The sequence below is a fragment of the Sparus aurata genome, chromosome 16 (genome assembly GCF_900880675.1).
Source record: "Sparus aurata chromosome 16, fSpaAur1.1, whole genome shotgun sequence".
NCBI classification, from domain to species: Eukaryota; Metazoa; Chordata; class Actinopteri; order Spariformes; family Sparidae; genus Sparus; species Sparus aurata.
The window spans coordinates 10,550,550-10,570,750 of NC_044202.1; the positions used below are offsets into that span (position 1 = coordinate 10,550,550).

At 43.9% G+C, this 20,201-nt stretch overlaps 1 protein-coding gene across 2 annotated transcripts in view; it reads right to left on the bottom strand.

Annotated features, from left to right (window-relative positions):
* dph6 (diphthamine biosynthesis 6) overlaps nucleotides 1-20,201 on the bottom strand; it is a 62,267-nt gene that overhangs the window by 29,393 nt on the left and 12,673 nt on the right. For both annotated transcript variants that reach the window (XR_003980961.1, XM_030392025.1), the window contains exons 4-12: nucleotides 16,339-16,412; nucleotides 15,307-15,425; nucleotides 7,546-7,607; nucleotides 6,656-6,750; nucleotides 6,482-6,575; nucleotides 4,417-4,567; nucleotides 3,878-4,003; nucleotides 2,165-2,294; nucleotides 1,899-2,073 (exon numbers count right to left, since the gene is read on the bottom strand). Coding sequence is in view for 1 of the 2 variants with exons in the window: in XM_030392025.1 (XP_030247885.1) it covers nucleotides 1,899-2,073; nucleotides 2,165-2,294; nucleotides 3,878-4,003; nucleotides 4,417-4,567; nucleotides 6,482-6,575; nucleotides 6,656-6,750; nucleotides 7,546-7,607; nucleotides 15,307-15,425; nucleotides 16,339-16,412 (1,026 nt within the window). In the remaining variant the exon portion in view is untranslated. The remainder of the gene's footprint in view (nucleotides 1-1,898; nucleotides 2,074-2,164; nucleotides 2,295-3,877; nucleotides 4,004-4,416; nucleotides 4,568-6,481; nucleotides 6,576-6,655; nucleotides 6,751-7,545; nucleotides 7,608-15,306; nucleotides 15,426-16,338; nucleotides 16,413-20,201) is intronic.

The window sequence follows — 20,201 nt, forward strand, 5'->3', positions numbered from 1 at the left end:
CTGTTGTAACCAGAGCCGGTCGCCATGGTGTCACACGGCGAGTCACCGAGGAAAAATTGTCATTAAGACGGAGTCAACGTGGTACTGGTGAGAGGAGGGGTGGCAATGCATGCTTGCTCACAGCGAGGGGGTAATTGTATCAATATGTAAAAATCTTTAGCTGTACTGAAGAGTTGTTAATACATTTTTGATCAAATTAAGTCACTGTAGCGTGGAGGAGGAGCAGACACACTGGGAGGCGACGCAGGGGTCGTATGAAGCGGCATGCACCGCTCTGAGCGAGCAAACTCCTCTCATTGTTTGCTCAAATTGCTTTGGATATGAATGATCATTAGAGGAATGAGAGATTAGACTAGTTTTCCAGAGGCAACAGTACATGCCCACAGCTGACTTCAATTTCATGTCTCAATGAGACCCCATTGAGGAAATCAAACACTGCTGGCATGTTAAAAGCAAACCTGACTCTGTAGGTTACATCTCAGGAATCCAAACTGCACAAGCTCCTCTGAGCTTCAGTGACACACTGCTGAGATATGCCGTCAAGCTCTGAGCGAATGGCTAATCCACACATGTTCTCACTCATAGACGGATTTGGCTGCAGGATCAAGGACAGTGTGGAGGAGATGGACACTATCCTTGTTGACAGTACCTTGACAAGTGTAATCCCATATAATACACACTGGGTAAACAAAACGGCAAGCCAACCGTGCAACCACGGCCCACACTTCCTCTGCTCTGCCTTTGAATTCGGCATTCTTTCTGGGTTTTGAAACAATATGAAAGAAGTTCAATTCGTAGCTTTACAAACACATGCAAAAATGAATACACACTGTCCGCTGTGATCGGCATACATATTTACATGTATGCATAAAAGTAGTAATGAGAACAAACTATCACACAGGGCAACAATCACAATCATCTGCGCGTATTCACCTACACATAAACAGAGACAACACAGGCGCGCCCAAAGCAAATCACGTAATCTGACACACTTGAATTGCTTTGTAAGAGTCAAGCACAATAAGGCATCACAAGAATCACAGGCGTGATTCATCATTCACCAAATGAATCCTTGGTGTTCAACCATTAATCCGTTACTTACCACCCTAAAGTAATACTATAAATTGCTTTGCAAACAATGACATATAAGAAAATAATGTTACTTGTTTTGGCTCAGGCTCTCAGACAGGGTTCAAGGGATTAAGTGCAATCAGTAGCCAAACAAGTAATGTGAGGAACACGACTGAAGCAAACAGAAAGTGATCAAGAGAAAAAATTTAATCCATTGACAAGACTATAAAGTAAAAAAAACTGATTATCAATGAATAATTGATTAGTTTACACCAACAATAAACTGTCAACACTCTCAAAGGACAAATTCAGCCAAAAATTAAAATTGAATCATAATCCACTCTTCTCCTTGATGATGGAAAGGTGGGTGAGGTTTCATAGTCGACAAAACATTTCTAGAGCTTCACAGCACACCAGCATTGCAACAACTGAAATAGATGGGGAATTGTTTTAAAACAAACACGAAAAAAAACATAAAATGGCACCACAGGCATAACTTATTATCATCATCCTAATTATTTACACAGTTTTTCAAGTTGAAATCTTCACTGTAGCTGCGATACCAGGCTAAAAGGGTCGACACACAAGCTCAACAGCGCATCATGGTTTCGAATGTCTAAAACAAGTCCACAGCTACTTCAATGATAAGGAGAATGCTGGCACGCTTTGAAGCTGTGAAGCTCCAGAAATGTTTTGTGGGCAACGGAAACTTCAGCCGACTCTCCATCAGCTTGGGGGTGAGTTGCAAATGACTGAATTGTCAATTTTGGGCAAACTTATCCTTTAAAAACACCATCATCTCCCTGTTGTGGGCCTTGGAGCCTTACCCTGAAGGCCTGGCTGTAGGGCCCGATGTTGGCTGGGGCCCAGTGGGACAGGCTCTGGACGTGCAGGGCCTCCCTCTGGTGGAAGCAACCTTCCTCGAGGGGGTCGATCCAATCATGGAGCAGGCAGTCCATCTGCAGCAGCTGGCCTGCAGGTAGGGGAGCCTGAACACACACCCTACAAGGAAAAGAGGTTTTTTGACACACATATGAATGCTACAGTAATACGTCATATTAATAATAAATGCTAAATGCTTTGCAATTTTTACCTGGCTGGAGGGTTCGAACCAAAGTGTTTCTTGTAGACTGCGTTGAGTAGAGCAAAGTCTTCCATGCAGCTCACGTACAGGTGGACCAGCATCATGTCCTTCATTTTCCAACCTCTGCTGTCCAACTCACCTGGACACAGGAAACGTATTATACGGTCGATGAATTTAGTGTAGCATCATATTTAAATCATAGTAACACAATTTAACCGACCACAGCCTGATCCCATCTTGGCTAAGCTAACTGAAGCATGCTCGGTAAATCCTGTTATGTACCGCATATAATAACATGGTCAGTACAGTTAAAACAAAAAAAAATATCAATGTACCCCAAATGAAATCCAAATCCGTGTTTACACAAGAAAAATTGCAGGTTTGTGACCAAAAGGAAGTGCCCCATTTGGCCCGAGCGCTAGCTTTGGTTCTTGGAGCCTCATGTTTTTGGTTTACCTCTATAAACTTCTTCTCGTTCTGCATATGTTTTTCTTGTTTGGTTTCCTCATATTTTGGAGTAATTATGAGTTGTATTCTCTACCACTGCAACAAGCAAGGTTGCCAGTAAACAAACACTCACGGAGTCTAAGTCTAAGCGTGCAGGCATTGCTTGTGTAGAAGTGTCAGTGCTGTACCTGCCACATATTCAGTTTGCGCAAACAGTTCAGTCATTTGAATGCCGTTGCGCTAAGAGGCGGTAGTTTAGAGGATTTTTTTTTTTCTTTTTCTGACATTGAAATCCGTTGAAACTGCTTTAAAGTGGTAATGGTGTTTGTCCCCTTCTATAAAGTGCGGTCTTACACAGCATGTGTGCACATCGTGGGCTTTAGATGCAAACGCAGGCACGAGGGCTCAAAGCAAAAGCCTTTTCTCCCTACAATCATTTGAAAGAGCTTCAAGTTTGTTTTTCCTTTGCCAACACGAGCGTCTCAGACTACTTCGCCCTCATACAAAGAGGTTGTTCATTAAATATTAACTTGTTTAATATTGTCTCTGCACTGTGAAGGCTGTTCAGCCGAGCACCACGATAAACATTAAATATGCTTTTCATCTTTCGCTCCTTTTTCTCCATCAAAAAAGAGAAAGAGAGGAGAAAAAAAGACTCAGATGCACTGTAAAAAGCGTGCACTTTTAAACTTCTGCAGGGCAAAAAAAAAAAAGATAACCCACCCAACATGACTGCAATGTCTGAGTGTGTGTGTTTTAAATAAAAAGAGTCTTGGTTAATTTGAAGTGCTTGTCCTTGAACGGTGGCCAAACTCGCAATAGCGTTCTTGTGACGGACGGCGTTTTTGACACACGGGGGTTTTTGCCTGCTGGGTTGACAAGCACTTTTGAATAAGAAACGACTTCTCAAGCTACGCCACACCTCCTCGTGTGTCTTTAGCAAACAGAGCGAGGAGAAAGAAAGACACCCAAGGGACAAAGAAGTTTTCCCCCGTATGCTTCTCTCAATTTAATTTTTGGTTCTTCAGTAGGACGTACAGTAAGCCCTGCAGAATCTTTTTTTTTTTTCTTTACTGAGCTCCTTCAATCACCCCTGGACAAAGGAATTCTGTATCATCTTCCCCTTGATCATATCAAAGATGCAATCTGTATTTGATCGGAGAAAACATGACTTATTAAAGATTGGTTTACTTGTGAATGTCGTTTGTGTGCCTTTTGCTTTTTTCAGAGAGGAGAAGAAAAAAAAAAGAATCTGAAAGAATCTTCAAGTATTACTTTGCAGCAGCGCGAAAGCTGCCTGTGTCTGGCCCTGGATCCCTGGTTCTTGACTCTGCAGGCCGTTGATGCCAGCGATCCACTGATAGCCTCTTGAGCTCCTTGGTGAGCAGGATGGAGGGAGATCTGCAGGAAGAGATACAGCAACATGAAAAAGGGGAGGGTTAGCAGGTTTGGATGTCAACAAGTACATTGAGCAGTCAGTAGCGCAAACTGTTGGTCCAATGCTCGATCATCATCTTTAGAACATACAAAATAGGCTGTTTATTTCTTCAATTACGGCCAGGGAATATGCTGTATGAAGAGCAATGCATGCATAGGTGGTTTATGTCAAAGGAGAAATTAATTCAGAGACTGTCACAAACACGCTGCGGAAATGACAGCTCTTGTCAAATGATCACTCAAAGAACACCAGCATCATGACGCTGGCCGCATGACACAGACTCAGGGACCACACACACAACACGCAGATATCATCTGACGCGCACACTCGAGCATGCGTGTCTGCATGTGCACGTTTCACCATAAATGAATCTCACCGTGGCCCCGCTGACAACTAAGGTCACAATTTGATGTAAATTCGTGCTGGTTGTCTTCGGCTTGATCAGCATATTCCACCTCCTCAGTCATCTTGTCAATGGCGCTCTGGCAAGGACAACTACCATGGGGCAAAGCTCTCGCCACCACATCCTGCAATAAAGCACCACAGGGAATACATCAGGCCAAACGCCCACCAAAGAGCGCGGAGCCTTTTCGCAAAGACAGACAAAATGCTGTATAATTAGCCGGCCTTTCTCAAATACCCCACTAAGCGGGCTGTTTGTGTGTGTGTGTGTGTGTGTGTGTGTGTGTCATTCTTTTTTATGACAAGGGCTCAGACACACATAACTTCAAGGTGAATGAATATGAAACAACATGCTAACATATTCGCGGCTCAGGCGAGTAGGGAGCGGTGTTTTCTGATACTGTAGATTCAATCATGCTGGCTGTCAGTCAAAACTCATGCCTGGATGGGTGAGACATGTTTTGGTTTTCAGTTTTTTTTTTTTTTCTCCCCCTTCTGTTTACTTATACTTTGCCTCTCCTCTCGCTACTTCTTTAAATAACAAATCATTGCCATTCTCTAAGGCATACATATTACCTGCCAAATCCTGCCGGGGCGTCACACATTTGAATACATATTTCATATTTCCTCAACGCCCCCCCCCCCCCCCCCAACTCACACTCAGTCACCCCCCTCATCTGCTGTCAACCGCATTAGGCCATATGATAATCAAATTAATTATACTTCAGCCCCTCTCTCCTGGCCAGCATGAAAAATAGCTTGACTAGCATTAACGGAGGGCAAATGATGGTGGTCCATCCCCACCCCCTGAGCTCGGTGCAGTTTCCTCTAGTGCTGGTGTCACCGCAGATCTGTCACCCTGACGAGAAGAGCTTCAGAAGGCTGAACCAGGGCAGGTTCTCCCCTGGTTGCCCCCCTCCCTCCACCTCCCCTCCTCTCCCCTTGCAGGCCCTGGATCTCCCTGCTCTTCCCCCAGCAACCTAGGGGGGGCTACAGGGGCTGTGGGAGCGCGCGCGTGTGTGTGTTGCGTGTTTGTGTGATGGGGGTTGGAAGCAGCGGGAGTGAAAAAATATATAGCTGTAGGGAGTGAGGCTGCAGGGTCAAGGAGGTTGTGGGATGGGGGTATGTTTTCTGTCCATAACAGTCCCAGCCCCCATCACACATGCAGATACACACACGGCTACAAAGGCACGCACGCAAACAAAATCAAACGTACACATTGTTGTGTGAAGCACACATGCTTTCCCCCGGAGACATGACGAGCTACAGGCGAGTAGCATCCCTCGGTGTGACCCTCGCTGCAACAAATATAACGGCATGCGAGCAGCACTTCCCGTCGCCAGGAACCGCTCATCAGCCAGTAGGTGTCTTATCAAACCCGACAATTTGAACCAGAGTAATTAAAAAGTGCCCGTAAAATGAGGTCAGCGTCTCTAATGCAGATTTTTTTTTTCTCACAATAAACTAAGAATTATAAAGTTGTCTGTTCTCTGCAGGGGAAGTGAAGTGTTTTTCAAAGTGTCACCCTTCTTGTCTGCAAAGCCCAGTTCAGCTCTTTCTAATATACCAAAAGCCAATTCCTACTGCCTACCCCGCAACCCCCGCCTGTGTCCGCTTAGCCAGCTACCTGAATGCAAAGCGCCTTAATGTGAGCGGACATGTTTATTAAGCTGGGCCTAGTTTCGGGCTGCAGTGAATATTGCAGACGTCAAAGTAGGCCATGTGGGGCTAGAGGAGAGAGAGCGAGGGATGAAGGGAGAGACCGAGAGCAAGAGAGAGTGCGAGAGAGAGGGAGGCCCTCTGGAGGTCGATCTGAACTCTGCCCCGCAGTGCTGTGTTTCTCTGCTGCTCGACAAAGTTATCAGACACCAAAAGGTTTTGTTCTTGCATTTGTTTTTGCCCTCGGAGTGCTTTTAAAGTATCTCGACCCCCGCAGCGCTCAAACTTTTGTTGCGAGATGATTGATTCGGCATCGAACGGCGCCGATCTTATTTGTAAAACTAGTTACACTCATGGATTCCTTCAGAAGTTCGACTCACACTGTCTTTGGGCTCTGTGTGCATCCCGGTGAAGTGCAGGTAGCCGACTGGAGCGAAGGCATCTGCTGAGTGGATCACTGTCTCCGCTGCATCACTGAAAACATACACACACAAGAAACGTTCACATACAGAAGCAGCAGGGACTAATTTTAAAGTTTATTTCGCTTTACTCACATAACTATCTTCCTTTTGAAGAGGGGGCAGTCAAGGGTGAAGGTTTCATATTCACCTCCTTCTCCACAAACATGAACTCCGTACTTCTGGGAGAGCTGATCAGTGAAAACAAAACACCTTATCACTTACCACTCAGTTTCCATAGTTTCAACTTAAAATGTAATTTATAGTCTAGAAACACAACAGATTGCCATTGGAAATAATTCAAGACTTTCACTACTAGTGTCTTCATGTTCAGTTAACTATCTGACTTTTGACACCAGTTTATAAAGGTGGGAAGAAACAGAAGTACAGATACTTTGTTGTTGTTAACTGTAATTTCTCTAACTTCTTACTTTTACTCTACAATTGAACACAAATATCTGTACTGCCTGGATTTTCAAATTCTCTCATTTTTTTTTGCTGAGCTCAGGATGCTTTACAAACCCCAAATGACTCAACAATACATCTTTCTTGATTATATTATATATATATATATATATATATTATATTTGTATGACATGAGATTCAGTTAGCTTTACCCAGAAACGGACAGTAGAAATGTCCTTCTGAGGGAAACGTTTTACTTTTATACTCAAGTACATTTCAGAGCCTGTAATTTCTTACTCATCTGTACTTCTATCTATTGTCATAAGAATATGTGTACTTTTGTCTCCTCTGCTAATTTAAATGAAAAATACCCCCAAAAATGTAACATTGTGATAAAAAGCAGTGATTGTGCAAGAATGTGATAGATGTGACCTGAGAATATTCATTCATTCAAAACTTTAAATGACTTTGTACATGAGCATCAGGTAACCTGTCTGTGATATAATGTTCATGTACATATACATGGAAGCACTGCAGTGATGAGAGTAAACAGGGTGGAAGAGTATCCACCAGTCTGTGACCTGTTTCAGATAGAGCTCCATGACAGCCAGAGGTTTTCCCAAGTGCTTCTGTGGATCCAGGCCTGGCACCCACGTGGGAGATGCAGCACGGGAACATGCGAAACATACACACAGTGATACACACAAAAACAGAGATACACACACAGGCACACGTATGGAAAGGGAAGGGAGGGTGAGAGAGAGAGAGAGAGAGAGAGAGAGAGAGAGAGAGAGAGAGAGAGAGAGAGAGAGAGAGAGGGTTCTGATCAGGAACAGTGATTGAAGATGACAGGCAGGGAGGTTTACGGGCAGTCGCACAAACACACACGTAAACCTGCACCCTGGATCTATTTGTTTGACTTTGCAAGTAGTGTACACAGATCTCTCCGGGTAAGGGCAACAGTTTTCAATTGCTGGCCGCAGACCCCCCACGCCCCCCTCCCATCGCCCCGCCACCCCCTCGTCAAGTTCCCTTTGAGAATATAAACTCTGGAAAGAGATCTTGTTTATTTGCCTTTTCCCTCCCCTTCCCCTGAAATGGTGCATGGAAGTGACTCAGAGGCATGGGAGAGAAAAGAAGGAGGGGGGAAAGGAGATTGGAGGAGAGCTTTTGTATGAATACCCGGTGGTGCCACGCTCCTAAAATACAAGCTCACTGCCGCTCACTCCCCAGACACAAACAACTTACACCAACCAACCAAATACACTTGCAGGAAAGCAGCCCTTTGTCATACACTACTGCACTATTAATAAGACATCTAAAGACCATAGCTTGCACTTTGATCAGTCCAATACATATTTATACATACATACATATATATATCCAAGGGTTTAATCACAATTTTGTCTTTCAGATGCCTGTCACTGATGGCACCAAACTGAGCTCCATCAAATACTGTCAACAACAACTAGGTTTTCATTCATTCTTCGCTGTCCCCCCCACCCACCCAAAAAAAGGATGCCAGGTGATAGAACAGTTAAAACATGACAGGAAGTGAAGGTAAAATGCATGTTTTTCAAAAGAAGGCAATCTAGATGAATAATCAGCACTACAGATAAGAAAAACACTTTGTACTGTCCTCATTCTCCAGCATTTTCAATTTCCCTTCTCTGTGGCTGACTATTACAGGTAGGGAAGGCTATTCTAGAGAAAGACAGCTGATTGTTGAGTCTCATTCCCTGGTTGTCCAATAACTTTTGGATCGGTTTCCGGCCAGATATTCTAACCCAAAGCCTGGAACTTGACAACCCGGGAATGAGACTCAATGATCAACCATCTTTCTCCAGAATCGCCTGCTTTATCTTTAATTGATTGACATAATCATTAACAAGTTACTGATGACCTCCATGGAGTGACGTGCAGTTGTGACTGTAATGCCATCGCAATAAGAACAATTTGCCAAATTGACCCTGATAATATCTCACAAAATCCCATATATAGCTCCTCTATTCCGAGGTGTCACGTGGTCCTGTTGGTCGGCACGTTCATGTGTTTAATTAAAGGAATAAAGTTAATCGTAATGTGAGAATCTCTCCTCTCTCATGGCCTGACAACCTCAAAGGTTAACGTGTCATCAGCGAGGCCCCATGGGGAGCGATGGATGGGAGGGCAGGAGGAGAGCGGAGAGGACGTGGCGGCGGGACGTCGCATCCCATCCCGGGTTCGCCTTAATCCCAGCTGTGTCTCTCTCCTCCGGGGCCCCCGGTGGTCCGACACTACGGGGGAGATACCGAGGGGCCACAGCGGAGTGAGGGAGGGAACGAGGGAGGGAGGAGAGTGTGGAGGGAGAGAATGAGCAGGCCCCTTATTCTCTTCCCAGGGGATCTGTGGTCTTAATTAGTGTGAGAATATCTAATCTCAACATCCTCTCATCTTAACCCTGCCACAAAGGTAATAAGAAGGGGAGAAAAAAAAAAAAGCATTAAAATTCAATCCCATTTAAATATCCTCTTTAATTAGTCATGCCTTTTAACAAATTTTAATAATTGGCTCCAAATTGCTGAGGGGTTGCCACATTTTTTAATATGTTCATTAACTTCCCTCCTCTTAAATAATATATGATACATGATTTGATATTTACAAGAAGGGACGAGGACGACGGAAATCTGGCAAGACAGGAGTGAGTGATAAACTGATACGAAGATGGCATTAACGTGGAGGAATGTTCTCCCAAGACCACTTAGCACTTGTACGAGTGTTTTCTTAATTGATGTTCCCTGACTGACTTAAGATTACCGAAACCGTTCGGGAAAAAACGATAGGGACAGAGGATAGGTGGAACGAGCTCGTCTTCGTACAACACATGCTCTTTGAGAAGTCTTTTGAGTGGCCACTGGTGTGAGCCTTCAGCGATCTAACGCCACTCATTTACATGATCTTCACATCTCTGTCTCCTCTGAACCTGTTTTACAAGTTGACCTAAACCCAATTACCTAACCTCATTATGCCACATTAAACCCAAATAAGCTCACTAGAAGCTGCCATTAGTCTGCCGCCAGAGACAGCGAGAGCGCACTTCGGAGAGAAGAGGACCTTCCTTAAGAGAGACCGAGAGGAATGGCCCTCCTTTAAAAGGGCCTTTTTACCTCGTATTATCCTATAAAACTCCAATTAAATTCAGTGAACTTTAAAACCGGGGAGTTCGGTAATGAGGGAGAGCAGTTTTTAAAAACCTTGTTGACATTTAGTAGGCTGAAATTAGCGAAGAGTAAAAATTTTACCCGGAAAGTGCGAGCCAGTTGGACATTACTTAGAAACTTAGAATGTTTGGTCGTATGGTTAAATCTTTGTGGCTGAACGTTAAAAGACAAAGTACAAGTCAACCATATAGCAGAAACCTTACAATAACAAGTGGAATCGGGAAAAGCCTTTGATTCTGCTTGAAAAATCAACTTTTTCAAGTCCTCGGCCCCAAAGAAAAAAAGATAAAAAACATATTCTCCCTCTGAACTCTACTGACAATGCTGCTCTCACTTCCAACCTTATAAAAGTCAATGGCAATTATTTCCAGAGCACACCTTTGCACTAATTCCTTTTAACGATCATGATTGGCCTTTTCCCACCTCGAGAGAAGTTGATTAATTTAAACCCACAGCAGTGCGTTACCTATTTAATTGAAACCGCTTGTGATTTTTTTTTTTTTGCTTACTGAGCCTAATGCTAAATTAAAAGCTGGGAGATTCGAGATACTGTCTGAGCTGTGCTGAGCCGAGCGCAGTATCGCAGGCATCCGCGGGTTGTCTTAAGATCTGGCGTGCCGGCTGACAGCTCGGCTTTAATCCCTGCCTTCAGAGAGAAAAGGCAGAGAAAATTGGATTCATGATGTGTAACATTTTAGCCTTTAAATGGATGAAATGAGCATCTCCTCCCAAGTAGGTGAGCTGCATCAGCTTTTAAACAACACTCTCAAAGACCCCCGCCAAAACAATAGCTGTTCACTATCACCATATCTTCGCAAGAGAGAGAGAGAAAGAGAGGGAGAGAGGAATACAGAATGGAGTAGAGGAGGGGAGGGAGGCGGCACCGTACAAAGGATGATACGATTAAGGTTATATGTGAAATTTGTCAGGCTCTTATCTGAAATTCAGCGTCTGTGAACAGAATAATAGGCAGCGTGAATTGTGTAGCAATCACATCAAGATGAAATCTTTTCAGTCCAACAAATCAAAAAAGGAAAAACTGGGAGCACTTACAATCATGCAGTACATAACTGGAAAAAGAAAAAAATCTGTGTAAATGGATTGATTGTTTGTTTTAGGGGGATTTCACACGAATGTCCAATGTGTAGGAAGAGTTTTAAAAAGAAGAGAAACACTTGCTGCCCATCATACTTCAACAGTTGACGACTGCTTCAGCTGAACTTTGACCCCTCTACTAACTGCTCCAGAATGTCGATTTGATTGAACTGTCAGGAAGAGGTCACAGTCAGCGTCAAACAGGTCAGGCAGGTAAAGCAGTCATTTAGGTGCTGAACTTCATGAGTTATTGTTTCGTGGACATATTCTTGTTGTGAGTAGGCCCGTCTTGGAAACTTCTTTTTTTGGACAGTAAACACACACAATCATAAACAATGAGTAAAACGGACTTGTGAACTCTATTAAGAAAAAAATGCATGTCGGCACAACAGGCAATATCGCAGATGGCAAAAAATGATCAAGGTCAGGCGCATGTATCAACACATCAATAAGATGTGTACAATATATCAATAATGTAATCATTGGGACAGGTCTGCTTGTGAAGTGGAATTTTTTCAATAATCTTGTTGCCTGACATCCTCTGACCTTCTCTTCCCCCCTACTTTACCTAGGGGATATGCCATCTAACAAAGTCACAAACTTCCTCCAAAACACACACTTAAGACAAAGTAAGGTTCGTGAAAATAGACAACAATAAAGCTGAAACTAGTAGTCAATAAACTGTATTAAATGGCCATTCATTTGAGTAGCGATACCTTTTTAAGTCATTTTTCTGACACGTGTTTATCTCCTTCGGCTTTAGAGAGCCTCTATATTAGTTAGCTTCAGCAGATATTCACTTATTAATTTGGTTCAGATTTTTCATTATATTTGTTTTAATTTGGATGACCTGACTCAATTTTTGATTGTTGCTGACTCAACAGAATACAATCTTACCTAAAGTATAAGCAGCGGGCTAAACATGTGAACACAGTCAAACTTATGGCCTGAAAGCAGAAACAGTTAGTCCGTCATTCATTGTAAATGCCCTAAAACCTCCTCAAACCTCCCCAGAGCTTTCCTGGGGAACAAATACCTCAACAATAGATAACTTGAGTTGATTGACTGAAATGACTTAACGTTAATTTGGCTTAGGTTAGAGGACAGCTGACTTCATTCTTGCATCTCGCCTTGTTCACCCTCAAATCTTCTCCCTGTTGTTGTTTCTATATAAACATTTGTCATATCTATATGCCTTGGAACTATAGCTAAAACATTCCTTTATGTATGGTAGGTACATGGTCACAATTGAAAAAAACAGGTTGCATCATGTTTCTTTGCAGCAAGAAAGAACACTAATTAGGCTGCCAAATCATTGTCTTCAACAAGACAGAAAGACTTTCAGTACATTTTCTTTAATGTCCTAGTACATTAATTGCTCTTTAAGTATATATTAAATGATATCCGATGTCCTTAAGTGGTTGAGGGGATCAGTGAAAGCAAATTTGTGACATAAATTCCGAGTCTCAAAGCACAAAGGCCCTGTTCGTGTGAAGGGTAAAAGATCATGCAGTGATAAAAGGTTTTCCGGCGTACAGACCTTGATTTCACACATGCCAATTATCTCTGGAGCTGAGGACCAATTAACTGCTGAACCTGTGCCCTCATACACACCTGCACTAATCAATCAATTAACTAATTACATGAATATTTAATACTAGCTTTTTTGGAATTGCCAATTACCACGGTAAGCTCAAGCGATATTGCATTATAAAGAGACAGTTTCCAAACAAGAAACGTGCATTTCCCCTTTGAGGGAAATGCTTTTTTTTTACTAATTAGAAGCATTTTGTGACATTCATAGGCTCAGACTCAGATAGCTGAACTTTTTTTCGCTACATGCAATTTGCCATCTTCAAAGACTTAAATCCTCTTTCTCTCTTTTGTGGTTTAAGGCTGCCATCGGCACGCAAATTAACACTTCCAGGGAATTCACTTAGAGGATCATCCTGCATTTGGACAGCTGTCTTTTCACCACACGGATTTGTCATCAAGGAATATATCCAACCCTTAAGAAAGAAAGTCTTTTTTTCCCCTTCCTTTATCTTTTCACCGCTAATTTCCACCTGTCTTTCTGAGTGCCTAATGAAGGAATATTAATCTTGAATGACTTCTTACTATTCAGAGCCCACCGAAACCCATTTCATACTACCATGGAGTATCATAAGCCGTTTTGGCTGTCAGTTCTGATGCGGACTTAACCTTTGCCCTGAGAGAGTTGTTTTTTTCTCCTCATGGGTCTGTGCAAGTAAATCCATTTCAAATCTCTCACTCGCTCACACACATACTCGCTCACACACACACACACACACAAATGTGCACGCAAACACCAAAGGCCACCAGGTACGCCCTTCTGTCACCCAATCTCCCCTAAACAGCACACCTCACTGCCCAGACCTGCTCCCACCAAAGCTGCAATTATATGAGTGCTGCCTAAAACGCCTCGGGCGCTTGCACCCCTATTCAATTCTCTCCTTTCTAATTACCACCGCCTCGGGACAGGTGAGGAGTCAGGGCTGATAAGATCTTTCCTTTTTACCTGTAGCCAAAACACACATGCACACATACTCACACAATAACCTCCAATGGGAGGCCAAGGTACACACTCAAAAAGGCACCCGGGGTGATTTTCCTTTCTAATTATAATCTTCCCAAAAATGTTCAGAATTCGCTTTTAGACGAAGTTGTGTTTAGAGTAGAAAATCTTGGCAGAGGTAGCTGGGTTACCGAGGTGACTGAAGTCTTTAAGGTGTGGTTTCTCTTTATGTGTTATTCCAGAAAGGTAAGCTTGCATTATGATGGTTCAATTAACATTAAGTACAGACTTAGATCTTATCTGGTTACATGTGTCATGGAAATAAAAATTCATTTTGACTTATAAACAATAATTATAATCCCACAGGGAAAAAAAAGGATTCTGACATCACCCTTCCTCTGACGGGCATCTGACAAGTCATTTTGTTTATTACCAAAAAGTCTTTATCATGAGACCATTAAAAATGAGAAATGGGTCCAGCAAATAAAGTACCAAAGATGGATGGCTTGACAAGTGCATTCCGTGAGAGGCTATTTGAGCAGCGTTGAAAGATACACCGAATATCTCAAAACGCTGCTGCTCAGCTCTGCGGGTCATCAGTCAGCTGCGGACCCCTTTCTCGACTGATTGCTACCAAAGGTGACAACAAGCACTTAACAGCGCGTAAACAGTGTCTACATGATGATCTATCGCCGTGAGTAGTTTGAGACTAAAAAGAACCATTTGTAGCCGTAATTATCATTTATCACAGGCACCGTCAAAAGGGGCTCCGGCTGCACTGTCAAGTACATACAGGTAGGGATCTTAACGTCATGTACCCGAAAGAAGAAAATGAAAACTTTTTTTTTTTTTTTTTACCCTCTCCTGTTATTCAGTAATCTGATCTTCCTGTCCTCAGGCTCCAAAACAGGCAGGTAGAGAGCAGGTGACACCACATTAACCTCTTCCCTCAGTGCTGAAGCAGTTGAAGACCGTAAATGAGAGATTCTAATCTTCGCTTCACGGGCTGGGTATTCTGAGCTATGCATAAGCAGAGAATGCAGTGTTTCTCTCGCACAATGGCGGCATGCGCCGCTTATTGACAGGTTGCATTAATGTGCGAGGCAATCACCTGTGATTATTTCTCAACTGCCAACCCTCCCCTCTTCCCTCCGATACCACTGCGCACTTCCCCTCACACCTCCTCCCCTCTGTGCTTCTTATCTCTTCATATTGTTCTCTGCTTCAATACCTTCGCCGCTGGCACAAGTCTCAACACCGCTGCTAAGCCACGGATTGATGATTAGGGCATTACTCTGCTTGTCTCTCTTTTTCTCTCTGGTTACACCACTCTTTTCTCCTCCTCCTCTCCCTCACTAATCCAAATTCTGTCCCTTCGATCCTCATGCCAAACACCACTTAACCAACATGGCACCTCGGGAGTAGGAAAAAGAAAGTGAGAGCACGAGTGAAGGGGACATCAGATTTCTTGCCAGCTGCCCGAGACACAAAAGAGTGAGACACAAACTCACCAAAGGCGGCAACTTTGATGAGGATAGCGTGGAGGTCAGATGATATCATCTCCGAGAGCAGGGACTCTTGGTCCCGTCGCCACAGGTAAGCCAGGGGCTGCAAACCTAGCCGTGAACATCTGGGGAACAGGTGAAGTACAAGAGGGAGAGGAGTGGGTCGTAGAAAGAAAAAAGTGGTTAATGTTGAATATTTGCCAGCTTCAGAAGAACATCAAAGCAACCTGAGGTGGGCACCTTCTCCATTTGTGGGAAAGGCTGCCACCCTGACAGGACCACAGGGCATGCTCCCACCTGCCACCACTGCCGGCGGCTTTATTCAAAGACAAGACATACACAAAAACTCCATCATAAGCTGTTGCACAAACTAGTGCGAAACAGCAGGTAACTGGAGACTGGAGAGAAGTGTCTGCAGCTCAAGAAATACCTGAGATGTTTACGTGTATGCACCTAGTTCATACGAAGAGAAACAATAGATGACTGACAGCAGGATTTGTTAATAAGAGGAGAGCTTTTGTGCCGCGATGTGTCCAGTTCTGTGTAAGTTTAGAACAAGAGAGAACAAAGAGAGAGGACGGAAGGAGACGAAACATGAAGAGAGGAAGAGTAAAACACAAATAAGAACAACAAAGACATATGCGTATCTATGTCACAAGGAAGGAGACCATCTCATCTTCCTGCAAATAAGAAAGACGAGAAACCTGCAATTTTGATACTACCAAAAATCAGCTAAAATCAGTTTCATTCCTCCACGTGAATTTATTGCTCCGTAAAAACAGAGCCGCCCCTGAAAAATCAAAGCTAGTCTAAATAAGACGGCATAAACAAAACTCTGTATGTGTTGCGTGTGTGTGTTTAAACAAAACCCAGTCCAAGTTTGGAACACACGCTGAGGTAAAGACTACAGAGGATGTACTCTTTTCCTTCGATGGACCGCAGAGTGTGCGTCATCTGAGTTCAGAGGCCTCAGCGCAGCGGGTGTGTGTTGGTCAGTGTGTTCTCCATCACGAGTGCACCCGCGTGTGTCTGACTTACACGTTTTCCACGCGGACCCTCTGGTAATCGGAGAGAATGGCCCCCACAGACACCGCCTCGACACCCTCCTTTTCCTGTGGGGAGGAAAAAAGATGCAGGAAACTCGACCGCAAAGATTTTCATGCTCTTTCCATTATACAGTATGTTACAAGGCATTGTAACAGCAACATGACATCAGCGTCCCGTGAGGCCAAACACTCCGTTGCGCAGTCTCCAATGGTATCCCAAAGTGTTATCTGAACAAAACCACACAAACACATGTAAACACACATACACACACACACGAAGACTAAAACAGACAAAGAAGGCGAATTCCTGACGGCTCCTTTCCTTTCATTGGACCGCAATCCTGTGGGGATGTTTACACTCTGGTCCTATCAAGGCCTTCATGGTTCAGCCCATATCCCCCTGGAGATTTTGCGGACATGTGAGTGTGTGACTGGAGGCACAACCAGGGGCAGTTCCTGGACCTTTATCAGCAGTCTAGAGCGAGCAGGAGATGAGTGTGTCTGGCCGCGGCTTGCATCCTCAACACACCCCGGCTGCGAGAAAACGGTGCCGCAGTGACAACTTGAAGTATCAGTGGAGCATTGTGCCTGTGAGTGGCATGTATCTTTAATATTGCTGAGGGCTAATCTAATTGCTTTTCATACCGTATTCATATTTCTGAAACAGTGAGACAACTATGCACTCGAGAGATACTGACACAGCCTTGAGATGCGTTCAGCCTTCTCTCTCACGGAAATACAAAAAGGGAAAAAAAAAAAAAAGATCCAGAGTGACGCACACAAACAAACCCCCCTATCCCTGCAGTCACGCCCCTCCCCTACAGACACACACCTGCAGATTCATTAGAACATTACATGGGCTGTAATTAGAATGAGAGGCGAGGGTAGAAGCAGTGGAGGGATGCACAAGTCTCCAGTAAATTACCTTGTAGCCATTATCAATTTCCCTGGCTACTGGTCCTTAAGATAACCCCCCCACCACCACCCCTCCTTCTCCCTGTGGTCCCTTCCTGCAATTTTTCTCTGCCTGATAAACATGCTGATTAAAGCAAACAGCGTGTAAACCTTTGATACTTTCCTAAATGAAATCCATGCCCTGCCCGGGGCCTGACGCTGCAACGCACTGTGCCTCACACACACACACACACACAGCTCCACGTAGGCGTGCCAGCTAATCAGATAAAGGATGCTCTGTGTGTGCGTGCGCCGCTACGTGCATGTGTGCGGCAAAGGATGTGAGGTATAAAAGCCTAAGCTAAACACATACAGACAAATGCACGGCTAGAATTTAACTCTTTGACCCGAAGTTAAACACCAGGAGATCTTAACTTGGGATTCAGCCCTCAAGTTTTTTAATATCTCTCCACTGTGTCCAAGGCTGGAATATACATTACAGTCAATTCCACTGCCCAGTGACAGTAATTAAGTCAGACTGATAACATTTCAGCCCCAGCACAGAGCGAAGGGGGCTGCAGGCGGTGTCATGTAATTCTAGGTAAGCCTCAGGGCCAGCACTCTATTCTAATACAATGATAACCTTTTCCCTAAATACAACTGTCACTTCCTAAAGAGGCATATTAGGAGGTAAAGAGCGGGATAAGGAGCGACGGAGAGAAAGAGGGAAAGAGAGGAGAGTGTTGAAGGAGTGCTCTACATCTACACCCATTTGGTCCCTCGGCTTTAGACTTGGCAGGACCGGACTCGGCCCGTCAGAATAACAGAGCGTCGGAGCAACAGCAAACAGCATCCCCCTCTTGTGTTTCTGTCTCTATGTCTCACCTTCTCTGACTGCTGCAGGTACTCCAGCCTCTGAGGTTCAACTCGGCTTTGACCAATTAAATGGCTTGTCTTTTTTCGCCGGCTCTCATTGCATTACATCATGCAGCCCGGGCTTACTCACCACTAATGACAACAAGACAAATTTCTCACACATTCCCTCGCTTTCAATGGAGACTCCAGCTAGTGGACCTTTTGGCAAACAGCGTCGGAAAAATGATTATTCTTGGATGCGGTTATGTTTTCGTCGCTATTATAGCTATCACCAGGAGACAGGCAGGAATGAGGGGGCAGCTAATGCTGCTCTGGACGTGATTTCACAAATTCTAGACATACTTTCTCATCTGCTGTGGGAAAGGTGGGATGAATTACTGTGAAGAAGTGGTACATGTATGTGTAAATCTGAATTGATGGACTTTATGGGATGTGTTTCATGTGTATTCATGACGCCATAAAAAACACAAACTTTGATTTTATGGTAGCTGAAAAATTTATCAAAATGGTTTATAGTGGGGATACCTGACAAAGCGACAAGGTAGCTCATGAAGCACAGTATAATAATAAATAATAATAAAATCTTTATGAGAGCTATCCGGCTAAACGATGTTTTGACTGCATTAAAGGTGGAATCTGGGTAAGAAGCTGACATAACGATAAATCAAGGCAGAGGTCATCAGGACTCTTGTGACCCGCAAGCCGCTTTTCATCCTTCATGACTGTTGGCACAAGATCCGAGGAGAGCGCTCCTTGCCCGCCCTGATTCCATGTCACTTTTCTTCTTTCAACGTTTAATGACCCTGGCTCATTAAAGGAAGCTTCACCTGATCCAGGACCTGAGGCCCTGCATTAACTCACGCCCAGAGCGGGACTAATTCTGGCGTGGCGTTGTGCAACAGTGCAACCCCCTAGCAGCCCTTTCAGAGGCAGACTAAACAAAGGCCTGGTCTGGCTTCCCCTGTCCTCTCCAGCAGGCAGAAAAGCTATTAATGAGGATCTATGGCCCAGAGCAATGGAAGCCCTCAGTCCCCCCAGCCATGTCCATCAGGGTACTTAGCCCCATGCAGTCATTAACTTCTGTTACTAATTGTCAAATTCATTAAACTAATCCTTCCCCAACATCCGGATGTCTCCCGTGGAAATAGATGGAGAGGGCTGAGTTATTAAGATGTCAGCTGTGGGGAAGATTAAGGCCAGCAGACATGCTCCACAAAGAAACGATACGGCCATTAAACTCTATATCAAGGTAGTGCGTGTGTGATATACTTTGTAATTATATATACATTCATCTTGGTATAGGAGTAAGAGAGTGGTTCAAATGTATTCACAGTCACAGACATGCCTTCAGTCAAAGATATGTATCTGCCCCAAAGATACATGCAATCATAAAGCAAAGAATTCGGCTTGAGAATGCGCCTATTTTATCAGCGCTCGGCTCTAAAGGTACTTACGCACGCCACACACTCAGTCTGGGTAATATTCAACAGTCAAAGCCATTAACAGCAACCAAGGCAATTAGAAAGCCATAAAATATTAAAAATTCAATATTCATATTCATATGGAATACATCAGAACCCTCATTAGCTCTTTCTCAATGGCTGTCACAATGAGGTCTTAATTATACACCCCTAACAATACAAAGCTCCATTTTGCAAAATGGTGGGTTTCCAACATGCCTGCTTCAGCCTGCTCTGACAACTAGGAAGTCGGCGTTGGCAGATCTTGCCTATTAAAAAACACACGGCCACAAATTTCCATTACAAAATCCTCTTTTTTTTCCTTTTTATCGAGTCCAAAGTTGTTGACACATACTTTCTATTATATTACTGCCTCCTGTGTGTGTAGCGTGTTCGTGTGTGGTGGCAGGGAGGCGGGGAAGAAGACAAAGTGGAGAAATTAATTAAAGTGGTTTGAATGACAGTTTGCTCAAGGGCACCGGGGTACCATCCCGAGCTTTCCATTGCCGCATCCGCGCTGTCATATCAACACCACCTCTGCCCCAACAGCCTCCTATCCCTTCCCCCCTTTCTCTCCTTACACTCCTTCTCCTCGCCATCCCTCTCCCAGAATCCATCAAGTAAG